At 40.4% G+C, this 21983-nt stretch overlaps 1 protein-coding gene across 1 annotated transcript; it reads left to right on the forward strand.

Annotated features, from left to right (window-relative positions):
• Positions 1-12664: 12664 nt before the first annotated feature.
• On the forward strand, positions 12665-13262 carry KRTAP26-1 (keratin associated protein 26-1). Its single transcript, XM_066363742.1, is given in 3 exon segments — positions 12665-12758; positions 12761-12913; positions 12916-13262. Coding segments are annotated over 3 exon segments (594 nt in total).
• The last annotated feature ends 8721 nt before the right edge of the window (positions 13263-21983 follow it).

A 21983-nucleotide genomic window follows, 5' to 3' on the forward strand; every position in this document is an offset into this window, starting at 1 on the left:
GAGAGGATGAATAAAGTTCAGCATCAGTAAACAAAGTCCCTCTAGCTTTGTTTACTAGCAACAAGGCACCTGCTAGGGGTTGAAACAATGTTCTCATGTTTTTAGTTCATTCAGTGGCCCACTTTGGGCAGCCACGGCTTCATTCTGAAAGCTATTTAAACCTCGGGAATCCTTGGATTCAGCAGCCACAGACTCAGGGCTTTCTAGCTGTGGATCCCCAGGTGGTACCTTTGGGTACCTCAGATTTGAGACACATGGTCAGAGTCATGTTTAAAGGAGTGTACCTTCATTGGGGCACATATTGCCTTTTTTTTTCTTTTTCTTACTCAGTTTCAACATAATTGCTAAAGATGATTTCCAAGGTGGAGAGGTAGACTGCGAGAATTTTCCTGAAAATTCCTAAAGTCAGAGTTTTACTCTACGGTGGGTTTTCTTGATCAGCATGATAAACCCAATCCAAGGCACTCAATGCTGCATCTCTGGTGTCCCATAGAAGGCTTACTATTTCTGGGAGATTTCCCCGAGGGAACCAATGCTTTGTTGTAGAAACCAGTACCCATTGTCAAACGCGTTGACCCCTGACCATCATCTCTGAATGGATCCAAAGTGGTCAGGTTGCCAGAGGGGCTGAGCTGGGAGATGGTCCCACTGTTCCTACCCTTTCTTGACAGGAGAGGGCATATCACTTCCCAGTGCCCCAGAGAACCAGCCAGAGTCCTCATAAGTTCACTACTTTCTGATCGTAGCTTTGGCGAGTTTCCTCATTTCAAGCTTAATGTAGGTGCTCCTGTCTATCAGTGTTGTCTGAATGAAGGCAAAAACTTCCTCCTACTCAGATCAATCCTAATTCTGGTTACTACATGTGGGAAAACTTGGGACTGGCTGCTATATTAGAGGGGAGCTAAAGGCTGTTTTGTCAACTGTCTTTTATTATTATTATTAGTAGTAGTAGTATTGATTTTTAGAGAGAGAAAGAAGAAGGGAGATAGAAAAAATTGATTTGTTGTTCCACTTATGTATGAACTCATTGGATAATTATTGTATGTGCCCTGACCAGGGAATAAACCTGGAACCTTGGCACATTGGGATGATGCTCTGACCAACTGAGCTACCCAGCCAAGGCCTGGCTAGCTATCTTTGAATCAGTTTCCCAGGAGTTGACTTTCAATCACTTCCCCCAAAACCTCCTTTTTAATAGACAGTAAAGTATTGATTATCAGACAACAAAATGATGCTCCATTAATCATACATTTTGGTCAACATCCTCACTTTATTCCAGTGTGCTTCCCTCAGATGCTATTAATCAATCTGCAAGGTCATCTTCTTCCCTCTTTCAAAAAGTTACTTCTCTTTGTCAACATCCTGTCTTCATTTCCATGGGGACAGATGAGAATGTATGTCAGCGTTTGTGGAGAAGGAAGTTGACAAATGGGCAAATGATCCAAAGTAGTCACAGAGAATACAGAATTCTTGTGACTTCTCAGCACATCCATTCCATTGCCACCCCTCCCTGCCTTTTACTTCAGTTGAAAATTCTTTAAGCTTCTCATGGAATGAGCCAACCATTTACTTCTGATTTAGCTATTAGTCCTGGGAACACTTAATGTTCTTGATTGCCAAGTCAATATATCAACATAAAGTCACCACTGGGCCAACAGGGTAGTTAATAGGCTCTGTAACACCATGGTCTCTAGCTCAAGCTTCTTCAATTTCTTAACATCTTTAATTTTATGCATGACCATTAAAGCCCAAAGCCAGTTCATTCATGGCCAATCTAATGTTAAAATGTTATGTATTGGATGATTGTTATGTAAGGTACTGTTTTCTTTGTCATGGAATTAGGTCCTCCATAGTCTTTAGTGATGGTTCATATGTTTTTGCTACTGAACTGAAGTGGTCCCTTTGCCTACATGCATCAAAGCCCAATCAAATGCAAACAGGAGTTTGCAGCCACCAAAGTAAGGGTTTATTAGTTGAGAAGATGGTGGCAAGCCCAGAATCACAGGTGAGTTAATGCTCAAAGACCTGGCTCCCTGATGGCTTTCAGGGGATGGGTTACATAGAGGAAAATCATTATTCATGGTAATTAAGGAAGTTGGGGCCATGGGCTCTACTGATTGGTTGGGCCAGGGTAGGAAGTCATTGATCAGTGTATCATGGCCTGATGTCAGCTGTGGTATGGTTTTGTCTGGTTTAATGAGGGTTTTGTCCATGAGCCTGGAGCTAAAACACAGCTGAGGTCAAGATGATGCCTTTATCCTGACTGAAACTCAGTCTCTGTGGTCAATAGACCCAAAGCACTGTTCTTAAGGCAGTCTGATGCTGACCAGAATCTGATGTCTTAGGGCAGTGGTTCTCAGAGTATGCACCTTAGAAGATTTCCAGGTGCATCCTATGCTATTCCAGAGAAATATGTGCCTGTTGGAGACCAAAAAACCAGCAGGGTTTTTGGAGTTTAGATTTTTGGGGGACAGAGGCGTGGAGAATTGGCTGTAAGCTGACAGTCTGCCCAACACCCCACCTCACTTGCCTGATTAGGTTGCAAAAAGCTGTTAAGCTGTGGTGCTGGATTGTTTACACTACCCCTCATGTTCCCCGGAAAGACTGGAGGCAAGTTTCTTCTATTCTTTGTTTGGTGTAAAGTTAAAATGATATATATGGTGGGGTTTTTTTGCACTTGGTTAAATTCTTAGGTTGCCTTGGAAACATGATCAAAGATCTCATTGATTTGCTAATGGCCCATTTTGCCCTATAAATAAAGCAAGATTCAGTTTTTGGGCGCACTTTGTTCTTGCCAGCAGTAATTACAGGGCCCTCCCAACCCCATATTTCCTTAATTCCATATATTTTCTTAATTCTGCACCATTCCCACTCGGGACCTGGAATTATTAGCTGCACTGGTTCACGGCATGTGCCCAGATATAAAAATAAATATAGTTACTCTATTATACCATTCTATTACAGAAATACTGCTCTTTTTGTTAACACATCATTATTATATTTATTACTAACACATCATTATATTAGTTTTAGATAAATACACCCAAATAAAATGAATAGATTTCTCAAAAAGAAGCATGATATTAAAGAATCTGATTCTGGGAGTGAGCAAAAGTTAAGTGTAAATAAAATAGAACTTGAAGGCTGATGGGGAGAATTTAATTTATAGCATTTTCCATCACTTCACACTGAACAATATGATTGGATTAGAAACCCATTCATGGGAGCTTCAAGTGATTCTGGTTTAACATTAACAGAAGAAGAACTGGCAGCTATATCCACTGATCGTGGATTAATGATTAAACATAAGGAATTGTCTCTTAAAGCCTTTTGGATTTCTATAAAAGAATAATATGTGCCAATGTCTAAAAAAGCTTTGAACATTTTACTACAATTTTCAACATCCTATTTATGTGAATTAGGATTTACTACCCTCAACACAATTAAGAGTAAAAAGACAAGAATTCTTCAATGTATTGACGAGAAAATGAGAGTTTTCAAATATATGCCCAAACATTGAAGAAATCATTAGGAAACATCAAGTTCATGTTTCTCATAAACACAAGAATGAAAAAACTTAACACATTTATGCTGGGACCTGCCGAATTTACTAAATCTTACTAAGAATGTATCTATATATATAAAAAGATACATTTTTTTGTGTTTTTTTTTATTTTTTAACCCCTCTTTTTTATGAATTCTAAAAAGCATAACTCAAAAATGTAACATAAAATGCTTTTAATGTCAGAATAAATTTAATTTTGTCATATTTATTTCATTTAATTACCATAAAAGCATGCTTGAACTTTGTATTTTTTTCTTTAATATTTGACTTAATTATTATAACATCTTTCTCAGAAATTTGTATAAAGTGTGCCTACAATTATTTGTAGGATTTTAAATGTGCCTCGACTTCAAAAAGTTTGACAACCACTGTCTTAGGAGCTTAATGATCAAAAAAGAGAGTGGACAGACTGAAAGGAGAAAGGGTCATGTTAAAGAAATGGAGTTTCTGTGCACTTTTAAGGAACCTACTGAGTTAGGATATTTTTTTTAAGTTAAAGGTCCGTTGCCTACACAATCCAATCCACAAGCCACCCAGACAAAAAAGGGCCCTCCGTGCTTGTCAGATGTTTTTACATTTCTCGGGAAGGGCACTGTTGGAGAGATGAGGTAGTGATAGTAGAACAAATATCCTTTTCCTACTTCCAACATGAAAGAATACATAGCTATGATGTATGGTGCCCAGGTCTCAAAATCTTAGAGTATGTAATTAGTGATTGACTCAAATATAAAATAAGAACATTTCTAGAGGTATTTATCCATGAAACAAAGGGGATATTTTCAAATATTCAGAGAAAACTTTCAGGGAAAATATCCATTTAGAAAAAAACAATATTATTTTATCAGAAACTGGGAATAGGCCTGACCAGGCAGGCGGTGTTGCAGTGGATAGAACGTCGGACTGTGACGGGGAGGACCCAGGTTCAAGATCTCGAGGTCGCCAGCTTGAGTGCAGGCTCATCTGGTTTGAGTAAGGCTCACCAGCTTGGACCCAAGGTTGCTGGCTCGAGCAAGGGATCACTTAGTCTGCTGTAGCCCCATGGTCAAGGCACGTATGAGAAAGCAATCAATGAACAACTAAGGAGCCGCAACGAAGAATTTATGTTTCTCATCTCTCTCCCTTCCTGTCTGTCTCTCTCTGTCCCTCTCTCTGACTCTGTCTCTGCCACAAGAAAAAGAAAAAGAAAAAGAAAGAAAAAAAGAAACTGGGAATAGTTTGTGAAAGAGACCAGGGTGAAGACTTGAATCACTTAAATGTCAGTCTTTCAACTCAAGCAGAGTGCTTCTCTAGCTTTTATGTGGTGTTATAAATAATGCTTCAGAGGAGACAAATGGTTTAGGAACTCCGATTCTTCACTGGCCCTGGCTGCTGGTCTATCAGGAAGCTGAAGGTCTGTTAGGGCCAAACTCCTATTGATTAGTGGGACTGCGGAGTTGCTGACCAGTCATAGTGTTGCCATTTTGATCTCAGGCAAAGTCTCTCCCTGGGGCTGCTGTGTGCCTACAGCGTCTGGGGTACAGAGAGACCAGAGGAGCCTCGTGCTGTGAAAGGGAGGAACAGAAGGGTGTCTCTGTGACCAAGAGGTGAACCAAGCTCTCTCTCTGCCTGTAAAGTGTGTGTTAAGTGAGAAAACACAGGACATGCCCTATGATAGACCGAGGTCTCCTCGTTCTCTTAAGAGGTTTATCTGTAAATTTTTGCTTTCACTGTGAAATCTCTCAAGGAACCAAAGACAACAATTAGTTCTAATTTATAGCGCAATAGACCCAAAGGGTTAGAGATGTGCATCTACACCCAAATGAGAAGATTAGGAGCTATCAGAAAGTATGGCTTAAATTAAGACAGACTCTACCAATCTCTAACCAATTTCCCTCCACAGCCATTTATCACTGTACACATTTATCTGCATGTAAGTCTTCAATCTGATAGAAAAAAAATTAGTTGAGGTAAAGTAAAAGAAAAGAAAATACATAAACTCAATAGATAAAATCATTTACTAAAGCATTTCCATTCATGGGTTTAATAAATATTTGCATAAACTGACAGAGTGTTGGACATTTTTAGCAACACAACACAAATAAGGCTGTAAGATCTTCGATATAATTATCCCCAAGAAGCAAAAATGAGATGCAAACTGAATAGACTATAAGGCATGAAAAGATCAGTGTAATAAGAGGTATGTGAAGTAGAAACAAATATGAAGGGAAAAGAAATTACTTCTGGTTGGGGAGAAGCGAAGCCTTCCTGGCTGTGGTTGTATTTGAATTAGGCTATAAGGAATAAGTGGGTGTGGGTAAGCAGGGCCAGGGGTGGGGAGAGGGAAGTACTCAGGGCCACAAAGAGAGACTTGCAAGGCAGGTGAGGATTCACTGAGAATGGAAAATTGGATCATCAGGAGGCCCACAGAGAGAAGACCTGAAGGACTGACCCTTGGCAGTATATGTTGGACTCATATTCTGAATAGCTTTGAATAACAACTTTAGGATCTTTGATCTTATTCTCTGGGCAATGACTAAAGAAGTATTCAAGATAACTGTAACCAAAGGGAGGGATATCACCTGAGCTATATTTTAGGGATATGATAGAGATCAGAACATTGGTAAGGGCAGTTTTAAAATAGATTAAACCTATGTTTAATCCTCTTTATTCCCAGAAAGGGGAGGGGAGTGAAGAGGGTCAAATATACGGTGATGGAAAATGATTTGACTTTGGATGATGGGCACACAATGGAATGGACAATTCAAATGCTATAGAGATGTTTACCTGAAACCTATGTGGTTTTATGGACTAAAGTAGTCATCCCCCACCCCATTAAATTTGATTTCTAAATAAAAATAAAAAAAGTTTAAGCCTTTGTGACTAAAGGAATATCATACCATCATTGGAAATAAAATCTATAGAAGGAGAAATCAACTTTGGAGAAAGCACTACATATATATCAATATTGAATTTGAAGTGGCAGGTGTCCCAGGGGAATGATCTATCAGACACTTACACACTGAGGAACAGAGATCAAGGAAGAGATCAAGTCTGTAATTGTGAACCGAGGAATGAATCCATGTAACGCTATTAATTGAACCTTTAAGATTAATGAAATGTAGATACGGAAGGCAGAAGAGAATTAAGAATGACCTATATTCTAGGGAATGGAAAGAGAAAAAGAAAGTAGATATGGAGACAAAATGGGCAATTCTGTAACATAGAAATAGAACTGTAAGCAATCCTGAAATATAAGCAGAGTGAAGCTTCAGGTAGAGAGCGTGGACAGCAATGTCAAGTGTGCTATGGAGCTAAGATTGAGGGCAAAACTTGACACTGAAAGCTGGGAATTTATCACTGGTGATCTTTAAGACAAGAGCACAGAAATTGGTGGAGGAAAGAAATTAGCTTTCAAAAAATAGATGGAGAAAACATAGGAACAAAGCCTTTAAGACCGAAGGCTGAGCAAGGGTTTCTTAGACACAACACCATAAAAGTAATAAAATTGCACTTCACAAAAATTAAAATCTCTGCTCTTTGAAAAGTCACTATTACAGGAATAAAAAGACAAGCCACAGACTGGTAGGAAATATCTGTAAATCATATATCTAATAAAGAAGTTGTATTTAAAATAGTTAAAGAAAAAAAGAAAAAATAAAAAAAATAAAAAAAATGGCCCTGGCTGGTTGGCTCAGAGGTAGAGCGTCGGCCTGGCATGCAGAAGTCCCGGGTTCGATTCCCGGCCAGGGCACACAGGAGAAGCGCCCATCTGCTTCTCCACCCCTCCCCCTCTCCTTCCTCTCTCTTTCTTCCCCTCCTGCAGCGAGGCTCCATTGGAGCAAAGATGGCCCGGGCACTGGGGATGGCTCCTTGGCCTCTGCCCCAGGTGCTAGAGTGGCTCTGGTTGCGACAGAGCGACACCCCGGAGGAGCAGAGCATCGCCCCCTGGTGGGCAGAGCGTCGCCCCCTGGTGGGGGTGCCGGGTGGATCCTGGTCGGGCGCATGCGGGAGTGTGTCTGACTGTCTCTCCCTGTTTCCAGCTTCAGAAAAATACAAAAATAAATAAATAAATAAATAAATAAATAAATAAATAAATAAATAGTTAAAGAACTCTCCAAACTCAACAATAAGAACACAATCAACCTAATTTTGAAAACGAACTAAATGGTGAGCAGTTTCTTTACTAAAAATGATGCACAGGTGGAAAATGAGCCACAAACATGCCCAGCATCATCCATCAGTAGCACATTTACACCACAGTGAAGCACACTATAAATGTAATGCAACGACTGAAATGTTTGAAAGTCTGTCCTTACCAAATGTTGAAAAAAAAAACAGTAAGAAACTTGAACTCTTATACACTGCTGGTGGGAATATCATGACACAGACCTTTGGAAAGAAAATTGACAGTTCCTAAAAAATTACACACTGACCTATCACATGATCAAATCATTTCACTGTTAGGTATTTCCTGAGAAATGATTGCATGTGTCCATGCACAAACTTGTACACAGATGTTCATAGTAATGGTGCACTTGCCATTTCCAAAAGTTGCACACAACCCAGTAGTTCATCAACAAATGAATGAATAAATGAATTACATTGTCCATACAGTGAAATACTATGCAGAAATACAAGGAATGAACTATGGACATATGCTACAACTTAGATGAATCTGAAAATGTATATAGTGAGTGAAAGAGGGAAATAAGAAGAGAACATAATGTATAATTTAATTAAATAAAATGTTAGAACATGCAAAAGATCAAAAGTAGTAGAAAGATCAGAGGCTGCCTGGGGACAAGAGAAGGGAAGGGAAGGGGAGGGGAGGAATGAGGGGCAAGAGGAGAGGTTGGGGAATAGAGAAAAAAGGAATGGGAAAAATTGGGGGTAATACATATGATAATATCTTGCTTTTGGTATAGACAAATGTCAAAATATCAAATTGTATCCTTTAAATATGTTCAGTTTACTGTATGTCAATTATTCCTCAATAAAGCTGATAAAATATATAGGCAAAGAGAAAATTGAGAAGGACCTTATAAAGGTGAAAAAGACACAATTCAAGGACTTGCCTATAACTAGTAGAAGGGCTACCTCCACCTACACTCTCTATTATACAAAGAGGATGTGTGAATTAATACAAAACCATTTTCTGACATAATCTGTGGAAAATTGTGTATAAATGAAGTGGGCATGAGTGGAACAAATCTTATAAGAATCATATACAAACCATATGTCTAAACACACGTAAGAATGTTATACTATTGCTTTTTGTTTGTTTTTTTACAGGAACAGAGAGAGAGTCAGAGAGAGGGATAGATAGGGACAGACAGACAGGGACGGAGAGAGATGAGAAGCATCAATCATCAGTTTTTCGTTGTAACACTAGTTGTTCATTGATTGCTTTCTCATATGTGCCTTGACCGTGGGCCTTCAGCAGACAGAGTAACCCCTTGCTGGAGCCAGCGACCTTGGGTCCAAGCTAGTGAGCTTTTTTTTGCTCAAGCCAGATGAACCCGTGCTCAAGCTGGTGACCTCGGGGTCTCGAACCTGGGTCCTCCGCATCCTAGTCCGACGCTCTATCCACTGCGTCACTGCCTGGTCAGGCAGAATGTTATACTATTGTATAATAAAATTTTAGTTGAAAGTAGTTTACAGTCTGACAATCTTATCTGTTATCCCAAACTCTACATCTATGTTGCTGATCACGGAATTATTTAATTTTCCAATTGATTATAATTTAATGATTTGACTTATGACTCCAACAAGATGTGCTAAATTTAAGATTCTTCATTATGTTGAAGGTTGCTGCAGACTGACTCCAAATAATTGGTTGTCTTCTCTAAGCCAAGCTATGATAAATATTAATCAGGGATATTGGAATAAGCAAGAGAAAAACTTGACAAAAGGTGACCCTCCTTCTGTCTTTGTGTTCTTTTATATTTCTTGAAAGTTGACACTCACTGGTGAAAATGAATGGATGGTGAGAAAAGTATATGAAAGGGATTATTGGCTTGACTAAGTAAAGGTCAATTTTTATTTGACAAAGAAAACCTGAGTTTTATTTTGTGAGAGCTATGATGTTAGTCAGCAAATATTTATGAAGAATCGACTAAGTTTCCTGAGATGCACTGAGAATAACGATCCCACCTACTGAAATAGGGACATGGTAAGGGTTAAATCAGTTGATACACATAAAATGTGTAGAACCGTGTTTGGTACATAACAAGGGTTTGATAAACTGCAGCAAATAAGGGTTCTATAATATAGTCGGACATAAGACACACAGAAAAAACGTTCTATCTACAATGCAAAGGAGTGTGTATGTACGAGTTAAATAATGATAATCGTACAAATTTAAGGCTAGAGTGACTTCGGTTGGCAAGAAAGTATTTGTAAAGAAGGGACTAATTTAGCTAAGGTCTAAATGCTGGATAAAATTAAAGAGTCCTTCCACAGGGGAGAGGGCAGGATGACTGAGGAGGTGGTGTGACATGAGAATGGATGTAGACTGATTGGAGACATGAACAGACAGAGATGGGAGAATCTCTGCTGGAAGCAGAGGAGGGCTCACCGAGTGTCTGGACAGCTCTGTGAGCAAAGCAGTCATGGACGTTTTTGAATAAAAGAGCCATATGATAAAATTAATTTTTGGAGTAATCTAAATACAGCATTTAAGCCAGAGAGGACAATAGCCACAGGAGTCAAGGTGGAAGGTATGTATTCACCAAAGAGCAACACAGCCCAACTTAGCGATTGCAGTGAGGACAGAGGGGAAAAGGGTGAAGTCATCATTTTAGCAGGTCAAGTAAAAAAAAACAGGACCATAGATTTTTATTCTTTCCAAACTATGCTGCAATTTAATCATAGCACTCTCTTCTTGAAATCAAATCTTTACTGCATATAAATCAAAATCTTAACTATCGCCTGGATGGCTGAATTAGATTCAGCCCTGCGGGTCTAAGCTTAATTACTACAACTTCTAAAAACCCTCCACAGAAAGCACCTTGTTATCATTTTTCTGTCTTTTCTACCTTTGGCCACGGCCCAACATTTCCTTTCCCTTCCCCAAACCCCCGACATTTTCTCCTCCCTTTCAAAATTCATACCGCATGTCAGTGTCCAGGCAAAGCTGAGAAGCAACCTTTGCCGTCTTCTTCTGCGTACTATTCATGGAACTTAGTGCACAATGACATGAGTTGTGTGCCTCTGTTATCACTTCTGCAAAAGCAAAACTGGGTGTGTATGGAAGCAGAGATCAATAGTATCTTGATTTCCAGCATCCATCATAAATAATGCTCTGTGCACACAAGATGCTTGATAAATCATTGTTAAACGAATGGGTGTGAGACACATCATTTACCCGCATACAAGAGCAGGACATCAGGGTTGTTCCCCTAGATCAGGAGAGAGAAGGACCCCCAGTTCACTGAAGGAAAAGTGACACAATGGGTAAACCTGAAGGAACACACGGGACATCGGTTCCCCAGTCTGCCTCTGGGTGCTCACATCCGAGAATGTTCACGGGAGCCTGGGAAAGAGGCACCTGCTGCTATGCCCATGAGAGCTCTTCCCTTTGAGTGACACTGTCACTATTGAGTAATGTCGCTTCACCAGTTGTCATTTTGAGGCACAACTTACTCTCAGGGCACTTTGGTTTCTGAATGCCATGGATGCTGGCAGTGTTACCAGGCCGCAGCGGGAGAAATGAGTCTCACAGTGGTACTAAGGAACGGAAGCCAATGCCACATTCGGTGAAACAGGCAGAGGACACCAAAGCAAAGGAACTATTAACGGGCTGGTACAGTGTCTTGTAGTCCACATGAACTTGACTTCCATCTCAACAGAGTTTTTAAATGACACTGAAAATTAGATATTATTAGCATTCTCACTGGTCTGTAAAATGATACTGATCATGACTGGGGCTCAAATTGCCCAGGGGCACATAGTTCACAGATGATGACATCATATACACAGGGTGGGGCAAAAGTAGACTTACAGTTGTTTGTATGGAAAATAATGCAATAATGAATAAATAATAATAATACAAGAATAAACTTTCACGCACTCATGACTGTAAATCTACTCTTGTAACCCCCCCCCCCCGTATTTATATAATGCTGTATTAGATAAGGGGAGAAAAGACTTCTGAGGGTCAAGGGCACCCAAATAAATGTTCAAGTGTTAGAACCCCCTTTGTTCAAATGTTTTCCCTTATTTCATTCACTGAAACTCTCTACACCTCAAGTTTTCTCATATAAATACCAGAAAGAGTTATTGAACTTATTGGGGTGACATTGATTCCCAAAGCCATACAGGTTTCAAAGGTACAGCTCAACACACCATCTCCACACCACATCATGCGCCATCACCCCAAGCAAAACCTCTTTCGGTCCCCATTTACACCCCTTTGCCCGCCTTCACCTTCCCCCACCCCCTTTTCCTCTAACCCTTACTGTTGTCTGTGACTATGTATCATGTATATATGTATATAATATATTTTTAGGATAGTACACTATTTTTAAAACTCTTTCTGCCCCAAACCACAACACTTATAAGATTTTTCACATTCTTTTACACCATACTTACTTTGAAATTTCTTACTTTTGGCAATTTTCCAAAAGAATAGAATTTCTCCTGAAAGAGAAATAATTTGCTAGTGTTTCAAAGAAGTTTGCGATAATGTTCACCGACATTCCCAGAGAAGGACTCTAAGAATGCTCACAGAGTGGGGCTTGTACCTGGAGGCAGCGAGCACCTTCCAGCAAGGCTGTTTGGGCTGGATAATCTGGGAGGGCAGCTCCTATGAAAATTCAGTCATGCTGCTTTATAGATTGATTTAGGGAAAAACCCTGGAAGGAACAGCTGGAGGGTATAATGAAGCCTTCCTGTGCAGCCTCACAGAGCAAGCAGGAACCTCCACTATTTAGGGATATATAAGGGGTGAAGCCAAATGAGAGGAAGAGAAACTGGAGACACTCCCTCCTTTCCAGTAGACCACACCTGCTCGCAAACCCTCACAATGCCTGTCATAACTGCTGCTCAGGAAACTACAGCTCGGGATCCCTCAGACATCCTTGCTGTGTTCTTCTCGCCTCCCCCACCACCCTCTGCTCCATGAACGTGAGCCAGGGAGATGTCCTCTGCTTGCCCAGCACCCTGCTCATGAACACCTGCCAAGAGACCTGCGGTGAGCACACCAGCTGCCGGCCCCCCACTGTGAGCCCAGCTACTGTGATGCCTCTGGCTGCCCTTCCTCTGCCTACCAGGGACCCAGACCCTGCTCAGGAACCAGCTTTCTCCCTGTTGCATCCTACATCCCCAGCCCCTGCCCCCTAGTGTCCTGTAGACCTCTGAGTAATGTGTCCAGAGCAGCCGACCCCTAAGTCTCCTCACTTATGGGGGTTGTCTGTTGGCTTGTGGTTCCCACCCACTCAGTGCTGTGTCTAGCAGCCTCTGACCTCTGTGTCCTCTCTTCACTCCCTGGCCACCCCTGACCCACGTGTCCCTCCCTTGTTGTCCATCTTGCTCTGCCCCGGAGGCCAGTAGCTTCCTTGATCCAGCTAATGATCATCCTGGGGACTCAGGACAGACTCCAAAGGCTATTGCTTCTTTCCCAGTAGTGACTGCCGGTTCTTGTTCTCTGCGCATCTGGTCTAGTGCGAGCTGCTCCTGTCACACTTCTGCCCCCTCATCTCTCCTTGACAGAAAATGATTGAGTTTACAATGCAATTCATTGTCACTCAGGTGTGGGGAGAATTTGTTCTGTGTTGTAAAGAAGAAGGATAAGTCAAAATTCAGAATCTGGTTCTTCAGTTTGCCTTTTATTACTTCATTTCAATACAGAAATGGCCAATCTTAACTGCTTGCAGGATAAATGGATAGGACATGGGACACTCAGCCACCTGATCTTATATAGGGGTGGGGGGGCTTGGTGGTTTCTTCCTTGAGCTGCTTTCTAGATCCCTGATTCTATGAGCTTTAGACCCAGAAGCCCTTATTTGGAGTTATTTGGAAAAAATTAGGATCGATCTCCTTATCTCTTCCTCCTAGTGGACATCCACCTGAATGGACTTCCTAACTGCAAACTGAACCTTATTTTACTCCTGCCTACACCTTGGGTGGCTTCCTCTGACTATTCCCACTAAAAGAAGTACGGACCCCTCACAGTGATATCTGGTCCATCGCTGTCTCTCCCCTCCCACCTCTCTGGCATCGTCCCCTCCTCAATATTGTTCCTGCCATCCTGACTTACCGGTGGGTCCTCAAACACACTGCTTTTACGAAGTATCCGCCTTTTGGGACATGTTATCATCAAAACCAGACTGCCCTGTTAATTTAGCTATTTTGAAAAATCCTACTTTTAAAAAACACAGTCCAGATGAATTTATTCAGCTGTTGGTTCATTCAACAACAAAAAAAAATGTTGTTACCTACTTCCTAGGTCCCAAAGCACCCTTGGCCAGGCACAAAAGACATGGAGGTAAACAACACAAACCTGAACTATCTCAGGGTTTACCAGAAGTCACATTCGATGGAATTTATCTGTAAATTTTCCCCTCGCTCAACATAAAATGTGGAGTGGTACATATTCCACAAATGAAAATAAAACGAGACTGTAAAGGCATGAATGTTCACGTGTTTGAGGAACTGAAGTATCTAGAAACTGCAGCAGCCTGCAAGAGAAACAATGGTCCTGAGGGCTGGCTAGGACTGTTCCCTTTAGAGGAGACACATGCCTCCTCCGGTTGTGAGAACCTATCTGTCATCCCTTCCCCACCCTGCAGCTAAATGCCTGTTCCTCTTATCACTGTGTCCATGCTGCAGTTCTAAAACCCATTCTAGTGCATTCTTTGCCATACCTCCCGGCTCTCCTAGATATTTTCAGCTTGTGACATCAGCACACTTTATTTCTGGAAACCTTTCCCAAGCCCTCTCCTTTTCTCCTGACTTCAAGGAGTAAATTTTATTGGCTTAGCGTGCCTTCTTTCTCAGATATATTTCTATTGTCAACTGTATCAAACTGTTTTTAATGTTTTTAAGACTTTAACTATTCATTTTTGAGAGGAGGGAGAAAAAGAGAGAGAGAAGTGGGAGGAGCAGGAAGCATTAACTCCCCTATGTGCCTTGACCAGGCAAGCCCAGGGTTTCCAACCAGTGACAGCATTTCACATCTATGCCTTATCCACTGTGCCACCACAGGCCATGCCAGGACTATTTGTTTCAAAAATAATGTTAAATGAGATTATAGGTGTCATGTAACATACACTCTAATGTGTGCACAAATCATACTTTTTGTCATTATTTTAGAGTGTACTCTTTCTACCTATAACAGGCAGTTTGCTGTAACACACATGCCTGTCATGGCTGGCAGCAGCCTTGTATGTCTTGTGTTACCACGATTACATCATTTTCTCTTGTGCCCTATTTGCTCTCGTGTTGTTTGTAGAGCAACGTGCTGTGCAGGCTTGTTACCTAGGAGCAGCCAGCTTGGCCACACAGGCTGAATGTGCAGCAGGCCATCTGGGGTTAGCTAAGCACAGTGAAAAAAATCACCTAAGGATGCATTTCTCAGCAATTATCCTGCATGGTTGTGTGCTGTGTCTATGAGATTCTTCCATACTGTCAGGTTTACCAGTCATCTATTTTCCTGGCTATATAATATTTATACCACTAATACAGCCATTGTGCCATTGATGATCAATATGGGTTGTTTCCTCTTAGTTTGGACCTATTGAAAATAATGTATAAAATACTTTTTAATATTTTAAGTATCTTTAAATATACCTTTGAAGACATTCTATTGGGTAGCAGATTTAGGAGTGGACTTGATGAATTATATTAGAGGTGCCTGCTCAGCTTTATCTGATGCTGTTGTAAATTACTGTTCCGCTGGGTTTACATAGAGACACCAAGTCCGAATAAATTTTTAAGGAGTTTTATTTAAAGGAGGAGATTTATTAATAAGCCGGCTGCATATGACAAACATGGGGTATAACTGACCCAAATCGTGCAGTCTCTAGTATAGCTCTGAGGCTGGTTCTATACACTTGATCACATACAGGTTGGCGGGAAAAGGAGGAGGAGGGGAGCATGACATAATCATTAACATTCATTTATAAGATTTATAAAAAATATTCTTACATATTAAAACTTACAAGGTAACACAATAGCAAAATATGTCATTTGATATAGTAACAGACATTCTTAAATCTTTTAGTGTCCATTTGTCATTCCTTTGTCTAGAGGTATATACATTAATCACATGTTTTCAGGATGGAAAGGGGGCTTACATGATGTCAGGGGATAAGTGTTTGTAAATCGCCCATTAAAGAGAGAAAGGGGGAGAGGAAAGGGCTTGCCTAATCTTTCTTCCCTTCCTCAGCACCTGGCTAGGTGTTTACCTTCTTCCTCACAGGTGTGGGGGGAGGGAGGGAATCCAAGTCTCCTTTCTACCTCCATTCAAAACCCAGCACAAAATCTCTCCATTTACAACACAATGCTGTCATCCATCCTGAGCTGGTACAAATCACACACAAGTATAAAAATTATATTTACAAAGTCTCTCTGAATGCTTAGCCCAAATTATAAAATGCCCTTTAAGCTCCCTAGTAAAAGGGGGTTTCCTACACAGTATGTCTCTGCAAGCCAGGAAACTCCCACACTCCTCTCCCCTCACTCTCTACAGAAAGGAGAGGGCAAGAAACCTGACTCTTTCTCCTAAAATATTAATAGTAATTTTTCCATTCTTTGGTTCCTTACCACAATGCCATGACAACGCGATGCCCGCATTGTGCTGGTGCTGGTTTCTGTTTTCAGAGCGTGAGAGCCACACTCCCTCTGCGTCCTCGTCCATGTTTGCATTGTCTGTTGGTTTAACTTCAGCCATGCCAGTGAATACGCCATTGTAACGAAGGCTGGTTTCATTTTGAGTTTCCCTGATGACTCACCAGATTTAGGGCATTTTTCAAATGCTTTTTGACCACTTGAATATATTTTTGCTGTAAAGTAACCATTGATATTTATGGTTATGTTTGTGGGTGGTATGTCTGCTTTTATGATGGAGAGAGTTCTTCATGCAATCAGTATATTAGCTCTTTGCTGGGTGTATATCTTTTTTAATATTTTCTTTCAGATTGCTGCCTATCTTTTCACTTTCTTAATGGTGCCTTTAGATTAATAGTAGTTCCTTATTATTAGTCCAATTTTAAAAAAAATAAATTATTCAATTTATCAACCTTTTATTTATGGTTAGTACTTTTTTGTCCATTTCAAGAAATCTTTGTTTACCCCAAATTAATTCACATACTATAGGTTAACTTTGGAAACTTTTATTTGTTTTACCTTTAACTTTTAATAAACTATCAATGTAAAATTGATGTGTGTGTGTTGTATGTCTGTGTGCTGTGTGTAAGTTGCATGTGTATCTGTGTATGTGTGTGTCTCTGTGTGTTGTATGTCTGTATCTCTGTTATGTGTTGCAGTGTGCATCTGAGTGTGGTGTGGTGTGTGTCTGTGTGTGTTGTGAGTCTGTGTGTGTGTGTGTGTAGTTGGGGCCAAAATTCCAGTTAACCAACATCATCTCCTAAAAGAGTCTCCTTTTCTGACTGCACTACGGTTCAGTGCTCCCTATTGTTTCATAAGTTTCTATATATGGGTGTGTCTACATCTAGATTTTTTACTTTGTTCTATTGACAGTCTGTCTATTTTTATATCAATATCATGCTTAATTTTTCACTGTTTTACTTACATTCCTGAACATTCCTCTAGACTCTAGGCTCCTTGAAGACTGCCCTGTGTCAGTGTATGACCAGATTCTCTGTCTGTGTTGGTTCATATTTAAGTAGATTGTTCTGGTCAGATGGTTGTGGAAGCTAGGGAGAGAGGTATTTAGATTCTGGAGAGGACTGATGAGAAATTCCACATGTTAGTTCCCCCTTTGAAGTATGTTCTGTGCTGGAAATAAATGATCACTCTCACCTCCCCATAGTTTAGAATCCTCAGAGATGGAATTTAAGGGAAATTCTGTAACTCATATCAATGATCGATAAGACCTGCTAATATTTATACATTAGCCCACTTTTGATAATTATGTGTTGTCAGCTATGGGCCATGCTTTTTGCTTAATTAATTTAATTATTTTAATATACAGCAAGGTAGCTATAATTGTTGTTAATTTAGCCAAAATTATGCCAATTGTAAATTACTGATCTAGTATTTATTTACAACTTTTCTCAAAGCTTGTGCTTCTCTACTAAACTATATTATGGTTATTATACAAATATTTGTTTATTTGAACCAATTAATTCCAGATCAATATATTAGCTGATACTGTCTTCTGTTTTCATGTTATATTCTAGAGTCAAACTAAGTGAAGGATAAGTATAAACTCCTTTTTCTTCACAAAAACTAAATATTCTTTACTACTATCCAAGCATCAATGTGTTGATTGTGATTAACCCTCTAAGATAGTCATCTTCAAATTGGATGTCACAAGAACTTACTTCCATTGGTCAAACCATGAGCTCAAATAATATATTGCCCCTGCTAAATGAACTCTAGTCAAGAATGTACATTGGGTCTCCCTCATAAGTAATGGTGAAGCACTGTCCCTGAAGTTCAACATCAGACAGAAACATCTGGTTCCTTATCTTGCCCCAAACAGATTGAGGAAAAATTTAGCTTTACCTAGGCTCTTAAATGTAATGGTTTCAAAGGCAAATTAAGATGACGATACATAACACATTGTTTGTTCTTATTTTTGCCAACAGTTTCTCCATTAAATAAAAAGAACACTTGGCCCTGGCCAGTTAGCTAAGTCACAGAGTCGTCACTAAACACCAAGGTTGCAGGTTCGATCCCCAGTCAGGGCACATAGGAAAAACAGTCAATGAGCATACAACTAAGTGGAACAACAAATGAATGCTTCTCTCTCTCTCTCTCTCTCTCTCTCTCTCTCTCCTCGTCCCCCCCTCTCTCTGTCTTTCTAAAAATCAATTTTTTAAAAAGTAGAAGAGTCCTTTCCATTTGCTTAATGAAATTTTTTTCTGGTAGATAAATGTCTGCTATTGTCAAATCAGTGTGAGCTGCCACTCTAGGGATGATGATGGCCTGAAGAATATGGCTATAATACAAATTTATTAATTGATTATAGAGCTTTCTCGACAGTGGGGTGAAAAGACTGCTGCATTTTAAAGTGTGCTTGCCACCCTTGTTTCTGGTAAAGGAGCCTAGTCTCTATTCTGCTACTTGTTATCAAAATGAAAGAATGCAGTAACACATATCTGTTTCTCCCCTTCTTCCCCCGTAGTGTGAGGAGAGAACACACAAGATGACAAAGGAAGGCAGGGAGAAGGAGGAATTGAAAAGGGGGGAAAAATAGACTGCTGAGAGGTAGAATCTGTAACTACAATTTAAAACTGTTGTCTAAAATTGTATCTCCAAACAAAACATCATTTGTACATTTAACATTATTTGTTCCCTAAAAATTCGCCATAATTTTGAAAGCAAAGTTTGGTCTAACAATAAAGAATCAATCTAAGCTACTCCATCTCAGGGCTCATTTTCTTCTGGGTTCTTAGAAGAGGATCTCATTTTATGAAATATATTTAACAAATAATGTTAAAAGTGAAAATCAAGTTCTAAAATCTATAATGCTAAATAATCAATAAAAACATATAAAATTGGAAACCTTACTAGTCATCTAAAATGTATATTAGATCACCCTGGCCAGTTGGCTCAGTGGCAGAGTTTGGACCCTGCTTATGAATTTCCTGGGTTTGATTCCCAGTCAGAGTACACAGGAGAGGTGACCATCTGCTTCTTCACCACCCCATTTCTCTCTTCTCCTCCCATAGCCATGGCTGAACTGGTTTGAGTGAGCTGGCCCCAAGCACTGAGGATGGCTCCATGGCCTCTGCCTCAGGTGCTAAAAATAGCTTGGTTGCTGAGCAACAGAGAGAGATCCAAAATAGGTAAGCATTGCCTCATAAGGGACTTGCCAGGTGAATTCCAGTTGGGGCACATACAGGAGTCTGTCTCTCTGCCTTCCCTGCTCTTAAATAAATAAATAAATAAATATCAATAATGAGATATTTTCCATATCAAATTGATATTTCTTTTTAAATAATGTTAGCAGTATCTAATGGTATTGAGGATTTGGCGGATCAGATTGTCCTACATGGTGTTAAAAGTGCAGATTTTGAAACATGTATCAAAGCCTTTAAAATATTGTGATTGAGTAGATTAGTATTTCTTTAAGAAATAATAAACTAAACAGGAATATAGCAGAAAGTTTTCAATGGAAAAGAGCATCCTCCAAATTCCTACTGAATTCACTGGTTGTCATGATGATCTATGGAAATACTTGAAAAACATCTCAGGCCTTTGGAAACCATTTCACCACAGGTAAGGAGTATTCCCATACATTGGAATTTTATATGCTAGCATTTTATCTGGGGAAATTTACATTTAGATACAACCTGGATATAATTTTAGAATAAATGCAGTAGTTTTGTCTTGAAGAAATTAGATTATAAAACCCATCATATTGTGTTTATTTTTCTCATTTTACAGATACCCAGAACTGTGAACATTTCAAGACTCTGGCTTGGTGAGCTATAGCCTACTATTCAGTATAATGTATCCACCACTTTTGACCCAAAACACTCCTTATCTTTCCCTCCCCTCTTGCACCATGATCTGGAGAAGGAATTCCTTATCAGCTAGTTATAACCCTGACTTTTGGCTGGAAGTAATAACAGGAATGTAGGTAAGTGTATGGGACAGGAGTGAGTGAAAAATACAAGTAAAACTTTATGAGAAGACTGGAGGAGGTTTTCGTTGGCAACCAAACAACTGCTAATGGAATGCTGTCAGATTAAATAATCTTAGCAAGACAGAAGTGAGTGTGCCTATTGTACTGCCAGAAATCTGTGAGGGCATGTAGAAAATTTATCTAGGAAGAGATAGGCACCTGACATGGGGGGGTTGAGAGCGGAGGTGAACACCATATAGTGTACAGAGACATGTTGTAGAATTGGGCATCTGAAACCTGTATAACTATGTTAACCATCCCTGGCCAGTTGGCTCAGTGTTAGAGCGTCGGCCTGGTGTGTGGATGTCTCAGGTTTGATTTCCAGCCAGGACACACAGGAGAAGCACCTCTCTGCTTCTCTACTGTTCCCCCTTTCTTTTCTCTCTGTCTTTCTCTTCCCCTAGTGCAGCCAAGGCTCCACTGGAGCAAAGTTGGCCCAGGTGATGGGGATGGCTCCATGGCCTCCACCTCAGGCCCTAGAATAGCTCTGGTTGCAACAGAGCAACTCCACAGATGGGCAGAGCACCATCTCCTAGTAGGCATGCTGGGTGAATCCTGATCGGGAACATGTAGGAGTCTGTCTCTCTGCCTCCCTGCTTCTCACTTTAGAAAAAAAAACACCCAAAAAACAAAAAACTATGTTAACCAGTGTTACCCCAATACAATTCAATTAATATAACTATACCAGGCTAGAAAATATAAAATCAATATTTAAATATATGTAAAAATGGAAATTGATTTTTTTAAGTGAGAGGAGGAGAGCTATAGAGACAGACTCCCACATGCACCCCAAACGAGATAACTGATTTTTTTTATGCATTGGGTATATATCTACATAAAAATAGGGGTTCAAATGCAATGACTTGGACTTCTGCATCGAGTCAAGATTGGATACCAGAGACAGGAGTCATTCTTCCACCTAAAATAATTAAAGCCCTAGTCAGTTGGCTCAGTAGTAGAGCATCGGCCTGGCATGTGAATGTTCCAGGTTTCACTCCCAGTCAGGGCACACAGGAGAAGTGGCCATCCCATCTGCTTCTCCTCCCCTCCCTCTCTCTACTTTTCTCTCTCTTCCCCTTCTGCAGCCATGGCTCAACTGGAGCAAGTTGGCCCCAGAAGCTGAGGATGGCTCCATGACCTCTGCCTTAGGCCCTAAGAAGAGCTCAGTTGCTGAGCAACAGAGCAATGTCTCAGATGGGCAGAGCATCGTCCCCTAGTGGGGTTGACAAGTGGATCCCAGTTGGGGCGCATGTGGGTATCTGTCTCTGCCTCCCATACTTTCACTTAATAAAAAAATTTTTTTAACATATTTTAAATTCCTAGGTAAACTGTTTGGAACATGGGTACTCAGGACATTGACCAACAGGCAAAGGAGTTCTTTTATCCCTGAAAGACAGAGATGAGAGAGTCAAATGGAAAAGGTGTGCCAGAGACTGTGAGGGCTCACCAAAACCGTGGCAGAGTCTTAATGCTCAGGAAAGTGTCACCTAAAAGAGCTGGAGAAGAAATTCTCAGAGCTCACAGAGGGCTGGGGATTGTTAATGCTCATAGCAGATGGTAGAAAATTGGTGAGGAACGTGGGTGGGTTTTCTTGGTACTGGAGCTGAGGTAGCCCTAGAT

This window comes from Saccopteryx leptura, chromosome 2, assembly GCF_036850995.1.
Source record: "Saccopteryx leptura isolate mSacLep1 chromosome 2, mSacLep1_pri_phased_curated, whole genome shotgun sequence".
Classification (NCBI taxonomy): domain Eukaryota; kingdom Metazoa; phylum Chordata; class Mammalia; order Chiroptera; family Emballonuridae; genus Saccopteryx; species Saccopteryx leptura.